We start from the raw sequence: 19,468 nt of genomic DNA, 5'->3' as shown, positions 1-19,468 counted from the left end.
AAGAATGTGACGTTTGCCTTCGTTTTAGGTGGGCTATAGCTTATTTAACGGGAGCCCAATTGAAACGAAGTGCAATTAAACGTAGTGCAACGAACGAAATTCGACTGTACTTGCACACACAAAGAAGTTTATGTGATAATTTTCTTCAGTGTAGGGATAAGAGCATTCCTAACGCAGTGTCCTAAATTTGAGTTGGAAATAAGAAGTGCATCGTTTTAAAAATTCCATATATTTGAGTCTGATAATCTTTCATTTATGTCAACCATCAATCTACTAGTGTTTCACAAATTCAGTGACTAAGAATCTACCAAAGAACTTTACTTGATGTTCTAGTTAAGCAATCGTTTCGGTATTGTTGAAAATTTCTGGATGTTTGTTAACTTGCGGTTCATGAACAACCGGGGTTTTTGAGTTACTTTCTTTTTTTTATTGATTTATGTGTTGGAGTGATTCGTTAAAAATCAACGAAGACTAATATTACCGTATATTTTAAAATACCTCTCAGCTCCAGCTAAAACCATTGAAGCCTAGAAGTATTTTAACTTCAGTAAACATTAGTAATCGTGTGCACAGAATCGTCATAAGCTCACTTTGGCGGCTTTTCGTTGAGTTTCGAGCTTAAGCTCCAGCATGGTATACGGAATAACGGAAATCACCAGCAGGATAGCCAGGATGATGATCTTCGGAGCTTCGCATAGGATTCCATGGCCAGCGAAGGTTATTCCCAGTCCCAGAAAGCGCAGAGCTTGCAAGGGAGACATAACTTCAGCTACCTTGGTCGTGTGCGATAGGGTGACCAAAGCGGTTGTCAGCGTTTCCCAAACAGCGTTGCATACACCCCAGGCGGCTGGAATGACGTAGAGAACGGCACTGTCATCCCGCGAGGGTTTCCAGCGAAGCAGGACCAGAAGGAGGCAGGCGTGGAATATGAATCCGGCAACTGAAATCGAGAGATGATATGTAAAAATGGGTTTATGATATTCTGTTAGCCATGCTAGTGTCTAACTTACTTATGACGACGACTCGTTTGGTGTGCCTCAATAGCATACTAAGGGTGCATGCTGCAATGAGTTGCATTACTCCCATTCCGATCATTGCTCCGGCGACACTATTTGGACCCAATTCGCACGATACAAATGCCTGTAAAGAAAGGAAAATCAAATGCATTAGTCTACTTGCATTAGCACTATGAAAGTCTCATCACAGAGAAACAGACGTAACACTTAGCACAAATCGCGATCAAAATCATAGTCGCGAAAACATGTACGCCCAATGCTAAAAATACTGTAGTTGGCCGATGTACAGGTGGCGGTAGTGTGTAAACGTCAAACACGAACAAAAAAGACGCGAGCGCTGCGGGTGGTCGATTGACCACCTACCATATATTCGAATCGATCGTTAAAAAGTTCGTCGATGGACAGCGATGAGAGTGTGACGTCTGTTTGTCTGTGGTCTTATTTTAAATTAAAGTTAAATCAAACTTAACTGATTTTTCAAATATTTTGAATTGGAACACTTGTTCTTTGAATGGTAAAGAGGACGAGCTGTTTAGTTTTGTAAACGTCAATAACATATATAAAGCAGTTATTACTGAAAAATTTTTTTTGTTCCTGGATCCAAACTCTAAAGAGATCCAAATTTTTTGTTTATCGTAATGATCGACTGGATGGAGAGGTGGGAGAGTTGCTATCATCATTCAAAGGCGTATAAAACATCCACTTTTTTCCTCATGTGAAACCAAAGTTTTTGAATGAATTTGCTCCAAGCTGACTTGCGGAAATTGACTCGCAATAAGTCAAAATTTGTTATCATTGGTGACATTAACGCCAAACATCGCACATGGAATATTTCGTTAAGCAATTTCAACGGCAGAATTTTATTCGATAAGTTCTCTTTATTATATTTCTCAATTCAATGTCCTGATAGCCCTACTTGTTGTTCTTCTAGAAACTCTTTGTTCGCGCTCAATAGGGTCCTAAAGGCCTGTCCCAATTTTAATGCCAATCGCTTAAGTTTAGGCCAAAAACACATGTTTACACATTTTTTTAATGTTTTTCTTTTGTTTAAGTCCAAAAAAAAACATTTTTTTGGATTTTGCCACACTCCTTGGCTTAAACTCAAATTTTGGGTGTATTTTGCTCTCCGTGTCCCTTCCGAAATGTCAGATAAGAACAACCCCAGTGTTAAAACTAAAAGCCCTGTGCTGTTTTTGTCGATTAAGGTGAAGATTAATCGAAGCCAAACCTTAAATTTTCAAGAGCACGAATCTGGAGAACCAAACATCCGTTTAAGCTGAAAACCTAATCGATTGGTCACTCGCTGATGGTGACCAATCGATTAAGTTTTCAGCTTAAACGGGTGTTCGGTTCTCCAGATTTGTGCTCTTGAAAATTTGAGGTTTGGCTTCGATTCATCTTCACCTTAAGCGAACGTCAAACATGGTCAAAAGTGTCAAGGTTCATTTATGGACCCAATAATTAAATTAAAGTTTAAATATGATGAAGCCGTTATTTGAGCGGGAAAAAATGCTAAAATAGTTGCAGTAACATGCTCTTTCGTGTCATTAAATAAAAACAAGATTTCATTAAACATTTTAGGACCCAATTGAAGCGTGTGCAGAGAGGGACCATAGCTATTGTTCCATTCATCGCTGCAGTGGAATAATCCACTGCCAGTCAGCGTTAAGCCTCTACAGTTGGCGCCAATCCAATAGCGCGCCAAACTCTAGGGAGAAGCGTGCACGCCAAATGACTTGTCATTGTCTGTCACAGCAGACAAAGCAGTACAGTACGGCCTGTATATAAGGCGCACCCATCAGCATGTAAGTTTCGTAGTTTCTCTCGTAAAACACAACGTAGGGAAAGACGTCCTGGCCGAAACATTGGTGCCGTGACCAGGATTCATCGAACTAAGTGCCAGTGGGCATGCCAATATCGTTTCCGGACCCCGCCGTCTACTCGTCGGACCTAGCCGTCCATCCGAACCGTAGCGTTCACCTGTTCGACCCCTGCGTCCAGCTGCCGGACCATCGCCGTCCATCTGGACCTCACGGTCCACCTCTAGGATCCAGCGTCCATCCGCCGTACCATTGCCCTTCATGCCCCGGACCTCTGTCGTCCAACCGAACCCCTGCGTCTACCTGTAAGATTATCTGGACCGTAGCGTCCACCCGAGGGACCATAGCGTCCATTTGCCGGACCCCTGCTTCTATCCGGACTAAAGCGTCCATCCTTCGGACCCCCAGAGTCCACCGTCCGGGCCGTAGTGCCCACCCTTCGAGGAAAGACATCCTGGTCACGGCACCAATGTTTCGGCCAGGATTCGACGGCCCTACGTTGTGACTTTTATATTTAAACCGACAGGACTCAGGGCGACAAGAAGGAAACGAACTGATTGACTATTAAACGATTTATTGCTCCCCATCGAGAGGCAGTGCTCCTGCTTAGAGTTACATATTTCTCAGGAGTACATTAATGTACTGACGAGCCTCCAGCCAAGCCGTCTCTTAGCTCATCGGAATACTAGAGTGCTGCGCTAAAGGGAGGCTCACAAAAATTCTAAAAGCGCGCGCTCGGCGCTACGGCTCGCCAACGGTCTCCAAGTTGTGAAACTAACGCTTAGTAACGAAGAGTCTCTGCAACTATTTTCGCCTCATTATACAGGTGTCTAGATGGCCTACATGATATGATCGAAGGCTCGCGATCCAAGAGTTACAATTTTGATCTTCGTTTAAAACTTTTGTAATCACTTCAATTATTGCGCTGAATTTTAAGCAGCACAAGAGACGCATGAGATCGCATTGAGACACACCTCAAGAAAAATGAGGCGCACCAAAAAATGTCTCATAATGTACAGCGCGCCCGTGCGCTTGCAAGTAATGAGGCTCCTGCATCTAAAGCTACAGTACGTGCACAGTAACTCTACTCCTGCTCGGTGAGGGATACGATAAGCACACTAAAAATACATATGATACAGATCGCCTTTTATAGGCGCAAGTAGTACGGAGATGAATTGCATATGAATAAAGGCATTGCGCTTTGGCGTATTTCCATCGACACAGTAGGCTGTTGTGGTGATGCGATCGTCGAGCGGGAAACGTACACAATGGAAAGCGTGGCTGGCTTTGTTGAATGGTCAACTGCGAACTCAAATGATTTAGTTTTAACCGACTCTAGTCACCTTTGTAGCCAACTGATCACTCACGATGATTTTTCTTCTGATCATGTCCCTAAGCGATTCTCAATCCTATCAGCGCTACATTCAATTATTTTTGAGCCGACTGGAATACATATGAAACATATATTTATCGATAGTAATATCACAGACAAACAGACGTCACACTCTCATCGATGTCCATCGACCACCTTTTTAACGGCCGATTCAAAAATATTGTAGGTGGTAAATCCACCACTCGCAGCGCTCGCATCGTTTTTGTTCGCGTTTGACGTTTGCTCACTACCGCCATCTGTTGCTCGATCGGCCAAACACGCTGAATTTAGCATTGAGCGTACATGTTCTTGTGACTATGATTTTAATCGCGATTTGTTCTAAGTGTTACATATGTTTGTCTGTGGTAATATTGATGTTAACATTTCTTTGTAAACAAAACTTGATATTCACAATGCTCTCGAAACAAATTCCATAAGCCTTAAAAATGTGAGGCGAAGGCAATTTCAACGCACTCGCGATCCTGGTATGAAAATTATAAGGATTTGCAAAAAGAAGTTGAAACACATTTTCTTCAATTAAGAAACAAAAATTTTGACAATAAAGTTTCCCAATTGGACCCTGGCTCTAAGCCCTTTTGGAAATTATCTAAAATTCTACAAACCTCAGAAGCAAATTTCGGCATTCAAAGAGGAAAACAAATTATCACTAACTAATTGCGAAAAAGCTCAAAAACTTACTGTGCAGTTTGAAAGCGCGCACAATTTAAATTTAGGACTTACAAGTCTAATTGAAAATCAAGTTACTCAGGATTTCGAAAGTATTCTCAACCAAGTGAACATTTTCTACAATTCTTGGGGACCTGATTTGCAAGAAGTAAGAATTATTATTAAAAAAAACCCAAAAACATGAAAGCCATTAAAAGTAGCTTGTCATTTATAGTTGATATATTTAACAAAATGTTTTCAGTTGGCATATTTTACCGGAAAATGGAAAAAAATGCAAGATTATACCAAATCTAAGACAAAAATCCTGCCTAATTTAGAAACAATCATCCAATAAGCTTGCTTCCTCGATTAGCAAACTTTTTGAAAAAGTTACTTTGACCCGAATGATGTTTAAAATTATCGAAAATTAAATTTTTGCCAATGAACAGTTTTTACTCCGAATGGTAACCGGTAAGACTAACGTTTTACCAATTCATATACCCACATAAAGCACACGCTGCTCTTTGACCGTCGAGAAATTAACTTTTCCAACTTTCCAAAGCGTAAAGCAAAACCTAAAAAAACGTTTCCACAAGCAATTTCTGGGCAATAGAGGGAGGTGGGAACGTAAATTGTGGAAATTTTTATGCTCTTTCATGGTTTAGTATTACGATACCGGCATAGTTGCTAAGTTGTTTGTAGCGAGTTAATTATGAGGAAGCAGTAAATGTACACAGGGTGTGAGGTTTCTCATCCAGGATTTTACATGAGGTGATGAGGGTGATGAGGATATAAGGAGTGTATCGAAAAGCAGTCGCAAACATTCAAAACATATGACGCGGTGATATTGTTGTCAACAATTATGATGCGGTGATATTGTTTCTATAAAGTGGCATGTTGTATGATATTTTGTCAAATTACTAACAGATGACGATGAAAATCTTGCACACATCTAAAAATTGATAAGTTAAATTTTAAGAAAAAAAAAAGTTTAACAAGCATTTGAGAGCAATACGAAAATCGAAAAAAGTCGATTTTTAAGGACCTCGTTTTTTGATTTTTTATTTCTACGCGTTAATGGTAATATCGAACAATTGGATCGAATAAAAATATATTGGAATTTTTTTTACATATTTATGAAGTAACGTAAGCAAAAAATGGCACTCTATATAATTACCGCTACCGAAGTGCTCATAAGAACACTAAGCTGAGAAGCAGGGTCTGTCCCAGTGAGGACGTAATGCCAAGAAGAAAGAGAGATATTTTCCGATAGAGTAAGCTTTTCATTCTATTTTGTTTGATATAAATTTTGTTCAATACAAATCATCGAATCTTCAGAAGACACTTCAAAAATGCAATTTTGTGCAAGATTCATAAACCTTGTTGTATTTATATTAAGACTGCATATTATTAAATATATTTTTTAGCTGCTTCATTATTTGATGACATGACCGCTACCGAAGTGCTCAAGATTTGCGTTGAAAAAGCTTTCAAATAGTTTAACCACAGAGAACAGACATGGAGGTTCGAACAAAATTTCATTTAAATCATGTGTAAAGTTCGAATCAACCATCAGCGCCGCCAACGCAGACAACCCGATATACAAACTCGTTTCGACAACACGATGTCACTAGTGAACATCAAAATGTATTAGTACACAAAGCAACGCTAGCGACAAGTGTCAATTTTTGATATCGACACTAGCGCCAAAGTGTGAAAAGCGGCAAATTTGTAGCGTTCTCAATATGACGACAGCGCCGCGTAACAGGAGCATAACGACATACTTTGAAATGACCAGTACAATGCTTTACACATGCTGACAAGAAAAGATGAACGTCTGTTCTCTGTGGTTTAACTATGCTCTGAGATATGCCGTTTTGAATGTTTGCCTACTACTTTTAGATACACTCCTTACAACCGTTATCCTTATGACCCCTGCGTTTACCGTTTTCGAAGTACCGTGGATGTACCATATTTGACGCGGTTAAGGAAAATCTGAATTCAAACATTTGTCAAATCCTCAAAATCTGTCCGATTTTGTTGAAATTAGAAACTGTTAGTTCAACTATTATAAAATTAGAGAAAAATAAGTAAAAATATATCATACATTTTTTCTTTATGTTTTAATGACTTTTTGTGGAACATATTAGGTTCCTTAATTGACGCATCAATTCTTCAATGTACCTAATTTGATGCACTATGTTCCTTATTTGACGCTCTACAAAATAATTCCTAAGGTTTAAAAAATACAAGAGTTTTAGTATTCAATAGCTTAATCACTGAAAAGAGCGCTTTAGAGTGAGCATAAAAGTTAGTTAAACTTTTTAGAAAAATTGTGAATTTTCCGGAAAGATTTTTTGCTGTGCGTTCTGTTAAAGTGTAGAAAATAAAACCTGTGGTGAACTCAACCATAGTCAAGCATTGTTGTTTAGTTTAATGTATTTTCGTTGTGAATTCAAACAATAGAAACGTTCAAAAAATACGTTGCGTTGGAACGGGGAGGGAAGTTGAAAAAATTACGAAACATTGGTTAAAAACTAGAACAAAAATAATCGTTTCCCAAAAAGACCGTTGGATAATCTCCATAAATTATAACACGTAAAATGAAACCTTTTCATCCTCATTCTCTCTATTTTTCTTCTGATTTTTGTATGAGCATCTAAAGAGATCGAGAACCATATATGGGGTCATCCATTAAGAACGTCATGCTATTAGGAGGGGGTTGTGCCAGATGTGACAATTCATACATTTTTTTGAAGGTTTCATATAAAAAGTGTGACGTAGGGTGGATGGGCGGGATTGTTGTAATAAATGATGTTTTCGCGTCACGTACTTAATAAACATCCCCTATTATATAAATTATACTATACCAACCATCGAGCCAACACCTCGCCTCCAGACGTGATTTATTGAATCTCCCTTGAAACATTATGAGACTTCCAAATATCGCGCTAAATTTTACCATTTTCAACCAGTCTTGGCCACATCATTTTGTATGGAATATGCGAAAAATTTGTATGAATAGTTGCGTTTCCTCAACCCCCTTTCTCTAGAAACGTTACGTAATTACGGCTTTTTACATTTGATTACATAAAGCATTGGGTTGGCCTGCTGACGGATTTCTTGAATACAAGCACTATAAATATTTCATTTCCCATTTTCGATCCAACATTTTGTTCAGCAAATAATAAGGAACATTGTGTGCCTAGCTTGACGCACAAGATTTTCATACAAAAATAAGCTCTTCTTCTTGGAATTAACGTCCCCACTGGGACAGAGCCGGCTACTCAGTGTAGTGTTCTAAGGGCACTTCCACAGTTATTAACTGAGAGCTTTCTATACGAAAGTTGCCATTTTCGCATTCGTATATCGTGTGATACTCTATGCCCAGGGAAGTCAAGGAAATTTCCATTATGAAAAGATCCTGAAACGACCGGGAATCGAACCCAGACACCTTCAGCATGGCTTTGCTTTGTAGCCGCGGACTCTAACCACTCGGCTAAAAAAGGCCCCATCCTAAAGCGTAGATTTTATATGAATACTTTTTATGTCACACTTTTATAGCTTGCAATTGTGAACCTGAATTGTGCTGAAGCCAATTTTCAAATTATGGACGTTTCTGATCCAGAAACATATTAGGTATTTTCAAAATTCAGTTGTCTCTTCCGACAAAAAAAAAAAACACGTCCTCACAATTTTCACACAATGAACAGAAAAAGTAAATCTTTCTAATAGCGTCAAAGGATTTAAGATCCGACATTTTGTCGAAGAAAATCTCTAAAAACTCAGCAAACATAAGAGATAGAAACTTCGAAAGTACTAAACATGCTCGAAACAAAGTTTTTGCGAGAAATTATCGTATAAAAACTGATTTTTCAGGGCCACCCTAAATTATTTCTTAAAAAAAAACAACATTTGCCGGTAGTAAAGCCTGCTGTGCAAATCAAGTGGAGCCTCGTACGGAAAAATGTGCCGCTCAATTATTCGGCAAATAAAAATTAAGCCGAGTCTAGTACACGACACTGAAGACGGCCTTACAGTTGAGGTCGAAATACGCGTATCTATCAAAGGATACAAACTCTAGTGGAATTAAATGGTATAGTACTAAATTCGTTTTTTTTTTCATCTACTTAAATAAAAGTTACTTTGCGCTCATACTGGATCAGCTGTCAAAATTACTTTGGTAAAGAGAAGAAATTTTACTAGAGCGCTTTACGTTTCAAGTGAATACCACGCATAAGGCGCAAACTTTTTTGTCTTCCTGGATATCGGTTTGGGATCAATGTGCATCGCACGTAGATTTATTTTTACATAAATTTAGAGTTTACTTTACTCAAAACTAAGTTCATCGATTGACATTGGCGTTGTCATTTCAACAGGTACACGGAAACTGTAATTCATCAAAAACCGGATTGAGGGGTGTTTCATAAACTCAAAAACAAAAAAAAAAAATGTTGTTTGGACTTAGACCAATACAGAACATCAGAAAATTGAGTAAACGTGAATTTCTGCCGTTAGTTCAAGCGTTTGGTACAGACACAGACAAACAGACGTAACACTAACGAAATTTTCATCGACCACTCATTAAACGATCATTTCAACCAGAGGCGCACGCATCGTTTTTCTTCGCGTCTGACGTTTCACACTACCGCCATCTGCTGGTCTTGTGGCACGAAACACCTTTTCGTGCAACATGCTCACCAGATGATGATAGTGTAAACTAGGCGATGGATTTTGAAGAAATTTGTTCTAAGTGTTACGTCTGTTTGTCTGTGGTACAGATATTGAGGTAGGGCTGTCCTGAAGCCTGTCCCATTGTGCTTATTACCTTGCTTATATCAATTGCGCAACTTGTGTGGGGCATGAATCTTAGATAAAGTGATTTATAATCGTAAAAATCATTGTTTGTAAAAATTCATAAATTTACGCATGAATTAAGCTCAGTTGTTGAACATACACGTGAATTTCCCAAAAATAAACTTCGATTTTTATATTGTTCAATTGAGACGTGTAATGGTTTCAATGTTTTGATTTGAATTTTTTACTAGGAGGGTCATACTGTTAAAAAAAACCTCATTTTACGATTCCTCCAAAAAATATTTAAGTTACGGTAATTTCTTTACTTTTTGATTACGATTCATTTACGGCTAACCAGCCCAGTGGAAATTTGAACAACTACCGCAAAACTAAACATTACATATACTTTGAAATAGGATACAATGGACAAATTGATGTGAAATTTTTGAAAATGTTACACGTCTTCTCGGTGAGAATCGGACTCACGCTTCCCTAGTCACTAGATAGGACTACACCATGAACTTCTGCGATCATGAGTCCTCATGAGCAGGGTTGGGAAAAATCTCGAAATTCACTCTACTGTAGCCAAGTAAAGCCAATCACAGTCAGCAAAGCTCACGCCCATCGCTGCTGTAGGCAAAAAGCCTTGAAAATAGCAAAACACCCGTTACTAAGGGCAACCCAGAATTACTGTAGAAAAATGTTCTATTTCCCGCTGCATTTCCCGCATTTAGGGCCTTCAATGACACTCATGATTGAGAAAATTCGTGCACCCAACATAGGCTACTTGATGAGATTCACGTTTTGGAACTACTGTACTGGAGAGCCACGTGATTTTCGCGAAAATTCAAGCCTACTACTATTACCATTCCCAGCACTGCTCATGAGGGGTAACGCGCCCTATCTAGTGTCTAATGAGTTTGATTCTCACCGAGAAGACGTGTAACTTTTTCGCAAATTTCTCATTATTTTATCCATTTAATCCAATTGCAAGGTATATTTAATGCTTAGTTTTAGTTACGGTAGTTGATTATTTCTTTGTTTTTTTTTGTACAATTTTACTACAACTTTTCAAAAAAATCTTCTTTTTCAAGAATTTGTTTTAAAATTTGGTCACACGTCTGATTTTAGATTACAAAAAAAAAACCAGCCTGCTTTAAAAAAAAAATTAACAATCCGAAATCATTCTATTAGGTGCTCGGACCTATGTTTAAAGGAGATCTTGGATGATTTAGAACTTCTTGCGCCTTTCTAGGCATGTACTCAATTTCAAATTCATCAACTGATAGCAAATTATGAGTTCTTGGATGACTCAGATTGTTCAAGATTATGTTTGTCCTATCAAATACTGTATGGATTTCATGAAGCTTATTTTATTGGTTTACTGTGAGAACGTACTATATTGATAATCCATCGATTTGTCACTAATTGCGGATAAAGATTTGAAGATCTATATTTCAGGAAGATTCTGAACTTCCTTGAATGGAAAAATTCAAAATGTTTTGAGGTTAAGAGCTGATTTAATTTTTAAAAGAAAAGTGGGTAATCGTTTATCTTGAAACTACTTTTCAAGGATTTTTTGAACGAAATTTAGCTTTGAGTATTATGTGGCTCACGACTTGGGTTCCTACCTTTTAATATACTCTAATAACGTAATCTGGGGACAAATAGATTACTTCTTCACAACATTTTGTTATGTTTTCCTTGGGAATTCAAATATTGTAAAATTATTAACGACAAACTCAGTACTTCATTGATATCTATCAGTTCTTGTAATCGTTTTTTATGAAATAAAAGTGAACATTTAATAAAATAAGTTTTAATATCAAATATTGAATAGAACACGCTGGCGCGAAATCGATCACCATGTAACAAAGTAGGTTTTAGAATAAAAAAAAATCCTATCTACTAAATTTGGGTCTCCTGAATATAAAATTTATGTCACAATTCTTACACCTCATGTTTTTTATCATTTTATTCTAAAAATAAACTTTGGAAATCTGCATAACACGCCCAAATATAGGCAATTTTCGATGGAATAAGCACGTTATTTGAGAATAACGGTTTTATGAACAAAAAACTATGTGAAATTTAAAAATTAGTTCAGTGGTTCACACTTGAGCATACACAACATTTAACTTTTATGTAGGCTTAGCACCAACAGGTTGTTTTGTACCGACATTTCCAACAGTATTGTTTACACATGAAAAAAGACCTTAATAAAAATGAAATAGATCAAACTAAACAACATGGAGTGTCTTTAATGCCAACGAGGTGTGTTAGGCACCCTTGGAAGGAAATGCTGTTTGGTACTGACCTGCTCAAATTAACCCCAGTGACCAATTTGCCCCAGGATTTAGATAGGGGTTCCTGGGGTAATGTGCATTATCGGGGCGAAACGCACCTTGTCAATTTATACAGAATAAACAAATTTTGAGTGTAAAACACTATGCAGATTCAAGATATGTTGTAAATTGTTGTCTTCCTGAGAATTTTATGCATTTAGGAAAACGTAACAGGGAGATACAGTGAAACCTCCATGAAGGGACCATCGACCCATGGAAATATCGAGTCATGGAACAGCAATCCTTTGGAAAGCTATATCTAGGGACCATCATAGTAATCATGAAACTTGGTTTTTAGTATGGTTCCATGAGTCAATATCGAGTCATGGAACATCGACTCATGGAGGTATCACTGTATAACAATAGATACGATAAGCACGATTCTCATGTAAATTTCCCGATAATTCCACATGGTATTTTGAAAGTGATGAGTTGAGATTTTTACAACCTTCAACCATAAAACAGATGATTAGAGACTGGGATAGTTGTTGATGAGATGATTTGGCGAAATAGCACATCGAATTGTATTTTCCATAACATTTTCTTTTAAGTTCCCGATTTGGGGCAACATGCACTCTATCAGACGGGGCAGAACGATCCATTCCAAAATATACTATAGGTACAATTAGAAAATGTTAGGTCATTTGAAGTCTTTACCGACGTATTTATGTGCAATTGCATCTTGTTAACAAAAATCAGCCAAAAGTCGTGTTTTTCAATAAATAAAATTACGTTTAAAACACGACGGTACGTCTTGCCTCAATGTTGTGGTGCGTTTTGCCCCAAAAAATGGTACATCGTGCCCCGCATTAACAATAATTCACACAAAAATAGTGTTTAGAAAATGTTAAATTCTCCCACAATCTGGTATAATTAGTAGGAAAGCTTCTCGTGAGTAATGGGAATTCTGGCAGTGGTAACGAAATCACACAAAGAGAAACGCAACAACTTTGTTGAACGAACGAGTTTCAATGAACAACTTGTTTTTTCTTTGAGGTAAAGTGTTGGAATGAAAAATGTTATCAGCTTCAGGTATGGAATGACAGCTCACTGTCGAGTGGTCGGTCGATGGGGTTTGACTATAAGGGATAAGAAATTGGCATTCCCAACAGTGAGCACAGGCTATGAACAGAACATTAACATTAGCTTTCAACCCCTTCTCACCATTTGTTCCTAGATATTTATGTATGATTCAACAAACTTTCTACAGACACTTACCTTCATAAAATCGGCCAACATGTAACCCTGCTCGGTGCCAATGAAGTAAGCCATCGGCCCGGCAAACAGCAAAGTGTCGGACATCTTTCGGATCGAGTCGAACTTGACGTTATGCTCGATGTCCGTTGTCAAGCCGGTAACGGTCAGCGCGACTACCGCACATATAAGGTACAGTCCCATCAGCGGAATGGTTCCGGTGTAGGACTGCAGGCTGAGCGAGTTGATCGTGCTGCTGTTGATCGGGATGTTCCGATCCCAAACCGGGCACAAATGGGATCCACAGATCCGTTCACCGTGATCGTTAGTTTGGAAAGTACTGTACGGGAATCGATCCAGCTGATAACCGTCGCTTTCGTGGTGTTGCATCCGTATGTTGTATAGGAAGAACATGGTCTCTTTCAGTGAGGGCATACTAGGGGTTGTTACTCGGCTGGTAGGGTTAGGATCTGCAAGACTTTTGCTGGATGAGGTTGGCGCGATATCGATGGACGGGTGATCAAGAGTAACTCCGCTCAGCGTGGTGCTGTTGATCTGCGCCGTAGTAATCGTGCCACTAATGTTAGTGGAAGACAAAGCCGATATGTAGAAGCATCCGGCGCGGTTTGACGAGGCACACGTTAGTATAAACGCCGCAATAATGGTTCCGATGATCATACCGAAGTCACCCGCGGCTCGAAACCATCGTCCGAGACGTCGAATACTTTCGTCCCTACTGCACAGCAGCCTATGGTCATCGTAACTATCAGCGTTGATTCCGGCCATGCTGGTTCCGCCACATTCCGGTTGTGAGCAGCTTAGTTTTCCAGCCATCGATACCACCAACGTTTGCTTGCATATCACTGAAGGCCCCAAGACCAAACCGAGCACTAGATATCCCGGAACCAGTGACACCAGCACCGGGTAGATATGTGTTGCCAGAAATACACACAACCCTCCGTATATTGAGGCCAGAACTATTGAGTAACCAAACTTCCTGATGATCTTGGTTGTCACGAGGCACATGAGGGCCGTCACCACGCAGCATATACTCAGCAAACCGGAGCCAACATCTGGTCCCATAGCGAGCCACGGTTCCTGCTGGAACCACGTGGAGTTCGAACCTTGCAGTCCAATAAGGGGGATCAACGCCGTACACATCAACCCGTGAGCAATGGTAAGCAGAATGAAGTTCTTGGTGACCTTATTTCGCACGTGCGTAGGAATCTTGTGCCGACAGCCGTAGCTTCGATTGTTCACCGTAAGAAGCCTCCGAACCGAGGTGGCACCAATTGAGCTGTTGACCGAATCTCGGCGACGGTTGCCGAGCGTTGAGCTTTGAAAGGGATACCCAATGGTCAGAGGTGGAGCCACCGCTAGGCGGTGACTTCGTGACGAGGCAGGTGAGTAGTTTGTAATGAATTGCTGGGAATTTAGAATACAACTGGTCAATAGGAATAGTGTCTCATGAAAAAAGTTTGAAGAGTTTACCTCTATCATAGGATCGTCCCAGATATGATGCGCCTGGCCAGAGCTTCTGGTACGCATAACTTTCCTTGCCGCCGGGGGACATTTCTGCTGAAGAAATGCTTTCGCTGCTGCGACCTGGTAATATAATAAAAAATGTAATTGTTAATGATTTATCGAAAAAACTTTGTAGTTATAGATCAACATCAGCGTACAGTTTGCATACTGCTGTAATCGAGTAATATCGCGAATCCAGTGAGGCGTTAATATATTACCAACCAAAGATCATCCTCACCTTATCCATCTAACACAAAACTTCTTTCCTTGACAACTGATAAATCCGCCCTCTCTAACATTCCTTTCCTTCGCTGGTTACAGTAATCGTTATTGACTTTCAAAGTTTTGAACTGGTTAGATTTCAAGCCCTATTAATTAGATCTCTGTTCAATTTCGATTATTCCGGTCAGTCATGGAGTTCCAGCCACGAATTATACGGTAATTGATGCTTATGATCAAAATGTTTTCGTAATGGACATATCAAAGAGCAATTTAATGAAAAACAAGATACATGATGAACAACTACCGTAAAAATAAACATTACAAATATGCAATTGGATTAAATGGGCAAGTTGATGAGAAATTTGCGAAATTTACACGTCTTCTTGGTGAGAATCGTACTCACGACTTCCTGTTCACTAAATAGGGCGCATTACCCCTACACCACGAGAGGACTCATGGACGCAGCAGGTAACCTGAATACGATTTCAGCTAACTGATCGCGTGGTCCTCTTTCGCAAAGCGCGCCTCTTTTGGAAGAATTAGATGCCCATCCGATCATAACGCTTTCTATTGCATATGCAATGCCTAGTCACGCATTATTTATTAGGCATTGAAAGACCATACACCATAAAATATTTCAAATAAACTTTTGGAGGTGTTTCACATGGTTCTTAGAAAAACTTTTCTTGAGGACTTCATGGAGTTCTATTCTAAGAAATCTCCTGAGAAATTAATGTCATTTTTTAGAGGATGTTTTGAGCAATTCAATGCATTATCGGTTTAAAGTGCTTGGTGGTTATGGTTCTTACTATCCAATAGAAAAAATCTAAACAATATGTGCTGGCAGTTACGACATCATCGACGGCTGGACTTGTCGTGGTGCTAACATCGACTGTGGTATTGGTAATACGGCACCCTAAACTCTCCATCGTTGAATATGACCGTGAAAGGGCATCTACGGCTATAGCGGTGCTATCGAGGATGATGTCTAACAGCTCTGCTGTAATTGTCAGCAAACGCGAGCTCCTGGCAAGCGTGGCGCTATCCATACTAAGGTATGGAGGACCAATCTGGTGAAAGCCACAGGACTGAAACGGCTGTCATCCACGAACAACTGAAGTGAAGCCAAAAATTTGGTGCTGGAGAAGGTGCTGATTTGACAGCTCGTCCAAAAATACCGTTTTAGGCACGAGACATACTCGTTTTCGAATGCGACATTCATTCATTTATTTAGTTAACATCTACACAGATAACACTGAATCAACAATTTGATCCGCCCACCTAGCTCGCTGCGCTCCACGCCTTCTTGTACCAACCGGATCCGAAGCGAACACCATCTTTGCAGGGTTGCTGTCCGGCATTCTTGCAACATGCCCTGCCCATCGTATCCTTCCAGCTTTGGCCACCTTCTGGATACTGGGTTCGCCGTAGAGTTGGGCGAGCTCGTGGTTCATCCTTCGCCGCCACACACCGTTCTCCTGCACACCGCCGAAGATCGTCCTAAGCACCCGACGTTCGAAGACTCCAAGTGCTTGCAGGTCCTCCTCGAGCATCGTCCACGTTTCATGCCCGTAGAGGACTACCGGCCTTATGAGCGTTTTGTACATGGTACATTTGGTGCGGGCGTGAATCTTTTTTGACCGCAGCTTCTTCTGGAGGCCATAGTAGGCCCGACTTCCACTGATGATGCGCCTCCGTATTTCACGGCTAATGTTATTGTCAGCCGTCAGCAAGGATCCAAGGTAGACGAACTCGTCGACCACCTCGAACGTATCCCCGTCTATCGTAACACTGCTACCTAGGCGAGCCCTGTCGCGCTCGGCCCCACCAGCTAGCATGTACTTTGTCTTAGCCGCATTCACCACCAGTCCAACTTTTGCTGCCTCGCGTTTCAGGCGGGTGTACAGGTCTGCCACCTTTTCAAATGTTCGGCCGACGATGTCCATATCATCCGCGAAGCAAACAAATTGACTGGATCTCGTAAAAATCGTACCCCGGCTGTTAAGCCCGGCTCTCCGCATAACACCTTCTAGCGCAATATTGAACAACAGGCACGAAAGTCCATCACCTTGTCGTAGTCCCCGGTGGGATCCAAACGAACTGGAGTGTTCGCCTGAAACCTTCACACAATTTTGCACACCTTCCATCGTCGCTCTTATCAGTCTCGTGAGCTTCCCGGGAAAGCTGTTCTCGTCCATGATTTTCCATAGCTCTACGCGATCGATACTGTCGTATGCCGCCTTGAAATCGATGAAAAGGTGATGCGTTGGGACCTGGTATTCACGACATTTTTGGAGGATTTGCCGTACAGTAAAGATCTGGTCCGTTGTCGATCGGCCGTCAACGAAGCCGGCTTGATAACTTCCCACGAACTCGTTTACTACGGGTGACAAACGACGGAAGATGATCTGGGATAATACTTTGTAGGCCGCATTTAGAATGGTGATCGCTCGAAAGTTCTCACAGTCGCCTTTCTTGTAGATGGGGCAGATTACCCCTTCCTTCCACTCCTCCGGTAGCTGTTCTGTTTCCCAGATTGTGCCTATCAGCCGGTGCAGACAAATGGCCAGCCTTTCCGGACCCATCTTTATGAGTTCAGCTCCGATACCATCCTTACCAGCAGCTTTATTGTTCTTGAGCTGGTGAATGGCATCCTTAACCTCCCTCAAAGTGGGGGCTGGTTGGTTTCCATCTTCCGCAGTACTGACGAAGGCATTTCCTCCGTTGTCCCGTCCTTCATTGCCTGTGCTCTCAGCACCATTCAGGTGCTCGTCAAAGTGCTGCTTCCACCTTTCGATCACCTCACGCTCGTCCGTCAGAATGCTCCCATCCTTATCCCTGCACATCTCGGCTCGCGGCACGAAGCCGTTGCGGGATGCGTTGAGCTTCTGATAGAACCTACGCGTTTCCTGAGACCGGCACAGCTGTTCCATCTCCTCGCACTCCGTCTCCTCCAGGCGGCGTTTTTTCTCCCGAAAGAGGCGGGTCTGCTGTTGCCGTTTCTGTTTATAGCGTTCCACGTTCTGACGGGTCCCTTGCTGCAGCATGACCGCCCGCGCTGCATTCTTCTCCTTCAAAACCTCCTGGCACTCCTCGTCGAACCAATCGTTCCGTCGACTCCGTCCCACGTACCCGACGTTGCTCTCAGCTGCATCGTTGATGGCTGCTTTTACTGTTCTCCAGCAGTCCTCAAGAGGGGCTTCGTCCAGCTCACCCTCATCCGGTAATGCAGCCTCGAGTTGCTGCGCGTATGCCGCTGCGACATCCGGTTGCTTGAGCCGCTCTAGGTCATACCGGGGCGGCCGTCGGTACCGTACGTTGTTAACGACGGAGAGTTTTGGGCGCAGTTTGACCATCACCAGATAGTGGTCAGAGTCGATGTTAGCGCCACGATAGGTCCTGACGTCGATTATGTCGGAGAAGTGCCGACCATCAATCAGAACGTGGTCGATTTGTGATTCTGTCTGCTGTGGTGATCTCCAGGTGTATCGGTACGGAAGGCTGTGCTGGAAGTAGGTGCTACGAATGGCCATATTCTTGGAGGCGGCAAAATCAATTAGTCGTAGGCCGTTTTCGTTCGTCAGCCGGTGGGCGCTGAACTTTCCAATCGTCGGTCTGAATTCCTCCTCCTGGCCAACCTGAGCGTTTAGATCTCCTATGATGATTTTGACGTCGTGGCTTGGGCAACTGTCGTACTCGCGTTCAAGCTGCGCGTAAAAAGCGTCTTTATCATCATCAGTGCTTCCGGAGTGAGGGCTGTGCACGTTTATTATGCTGAAGTTGAAGAACCGGCCTTTGATCCTCAACTTGCACATTCTCTCATTGATCGGCCACCACCCGATCACGCGCCTCTGCATATCACCCATCACTATAAAAGCTGTTCCCAGCTCATGTGTATTGCCGCAGCTCTGGTAGATGGTATGGTTACCTCTAAACGTTCGCACCATTGATCCCTTCCAACACACTTCCTGCAACGCTACGATGCCGAATCCACGGTCCTTCAGCACGTCGGCGAGTATGCGTGTGCTCCCGATGAAGTTGAGAGATTTACAGTTCCACGTACCGAGCTTCCAATCGCTAGTCCCTTTACGTCGCTGTGGTCTTCGCCGATTGTCCCGGTTCGTATTCTCTTGTTGATTATTCGTTGCTTGATTTTTTTACGGCTGGCTTGCAGGGCCTGACACCAACCCCCTAGATTTCCGGAGGACCATTCCCCCTAAATGTTCGGAGGACCATAGTGCGCAGTTTAGCTTAGAGTCCTTCTCTGGCACTCGGACGATGATCAGCCGCCCCTGACATGGGGAACAGACGCTGTTGTGAGCCGCTCCTAACATGGAGTACAGACGCTCAAGGTTTGCAGAAGCAAAAGCAAAAGCAAACCCCCCCTTCCCTGTCAGCATACGACCAAAGTTCCCACCGGGGGTTGGTTACCCGATCTTCCCTAAGGTTACTCGTACCCCGGCCAGTACCGCGAGGAGGTAGGGATAGGAGTTGCTGGGCAAGAGGCTAAGG

General features: G+C 41.7%; 1 protein-coding gene across 1 annotated transcript in view; it reads right to left on the bottom strand.

The window, feature by feature from the left end:
- Positions 1 to 210: 210 nt before the first annotated feature.
- Positions 211 to 19,468, bottom strand: part of LOC5574868 — a 73,487-nt gene continuing 54,229 nt past the window's right edge. Inside the window, exons 3-6 of the mRNA XM_021852143.1 lie at positions 14,702 to 14,815; positions 13,235 to 14,635; positions 1,011 to 1,140; positions 211 to 940 (exon numbers count right to left, since the gene is read on the bottom strand). Of these exons, the coding sequence (XP_021707835.1) occupies positions 579 to 940; positions 1,011 to 1,140; positions 13,235 to 14,635; positions 14,702 to 14,815 (2,007 nt within the window). The 3' untranslated portion in view covers positions 211 to 578. The remainder of the gene's footprint in view (positions 941 to 1,010; positions 1,141 to 13,234; positions 14,636 to 14,701; positions 14,816 to 19,468) is intronic.

Source organism: Aedes aegypti, chromosome 3 (genome assembly GCF_002204515.2).
Source record: "Aedes aegypti strain LVP_AGWG chromosome 3, AaegL5.0 Primary Assembly, whole genome shotgun sequence".
NCBI classification, from domain to species: domain Eukaryota; kingdom Metazoa; phylum Arthropoda; class Insecta; order Diptera; family Culicidae; genus Aedes; species Aedes aegypti.
The sequence above is the reverse complement of the archived record's forward strand: the minus strand, read 5'-3'. Positions and strand labels throughout refer to the sequence as shown.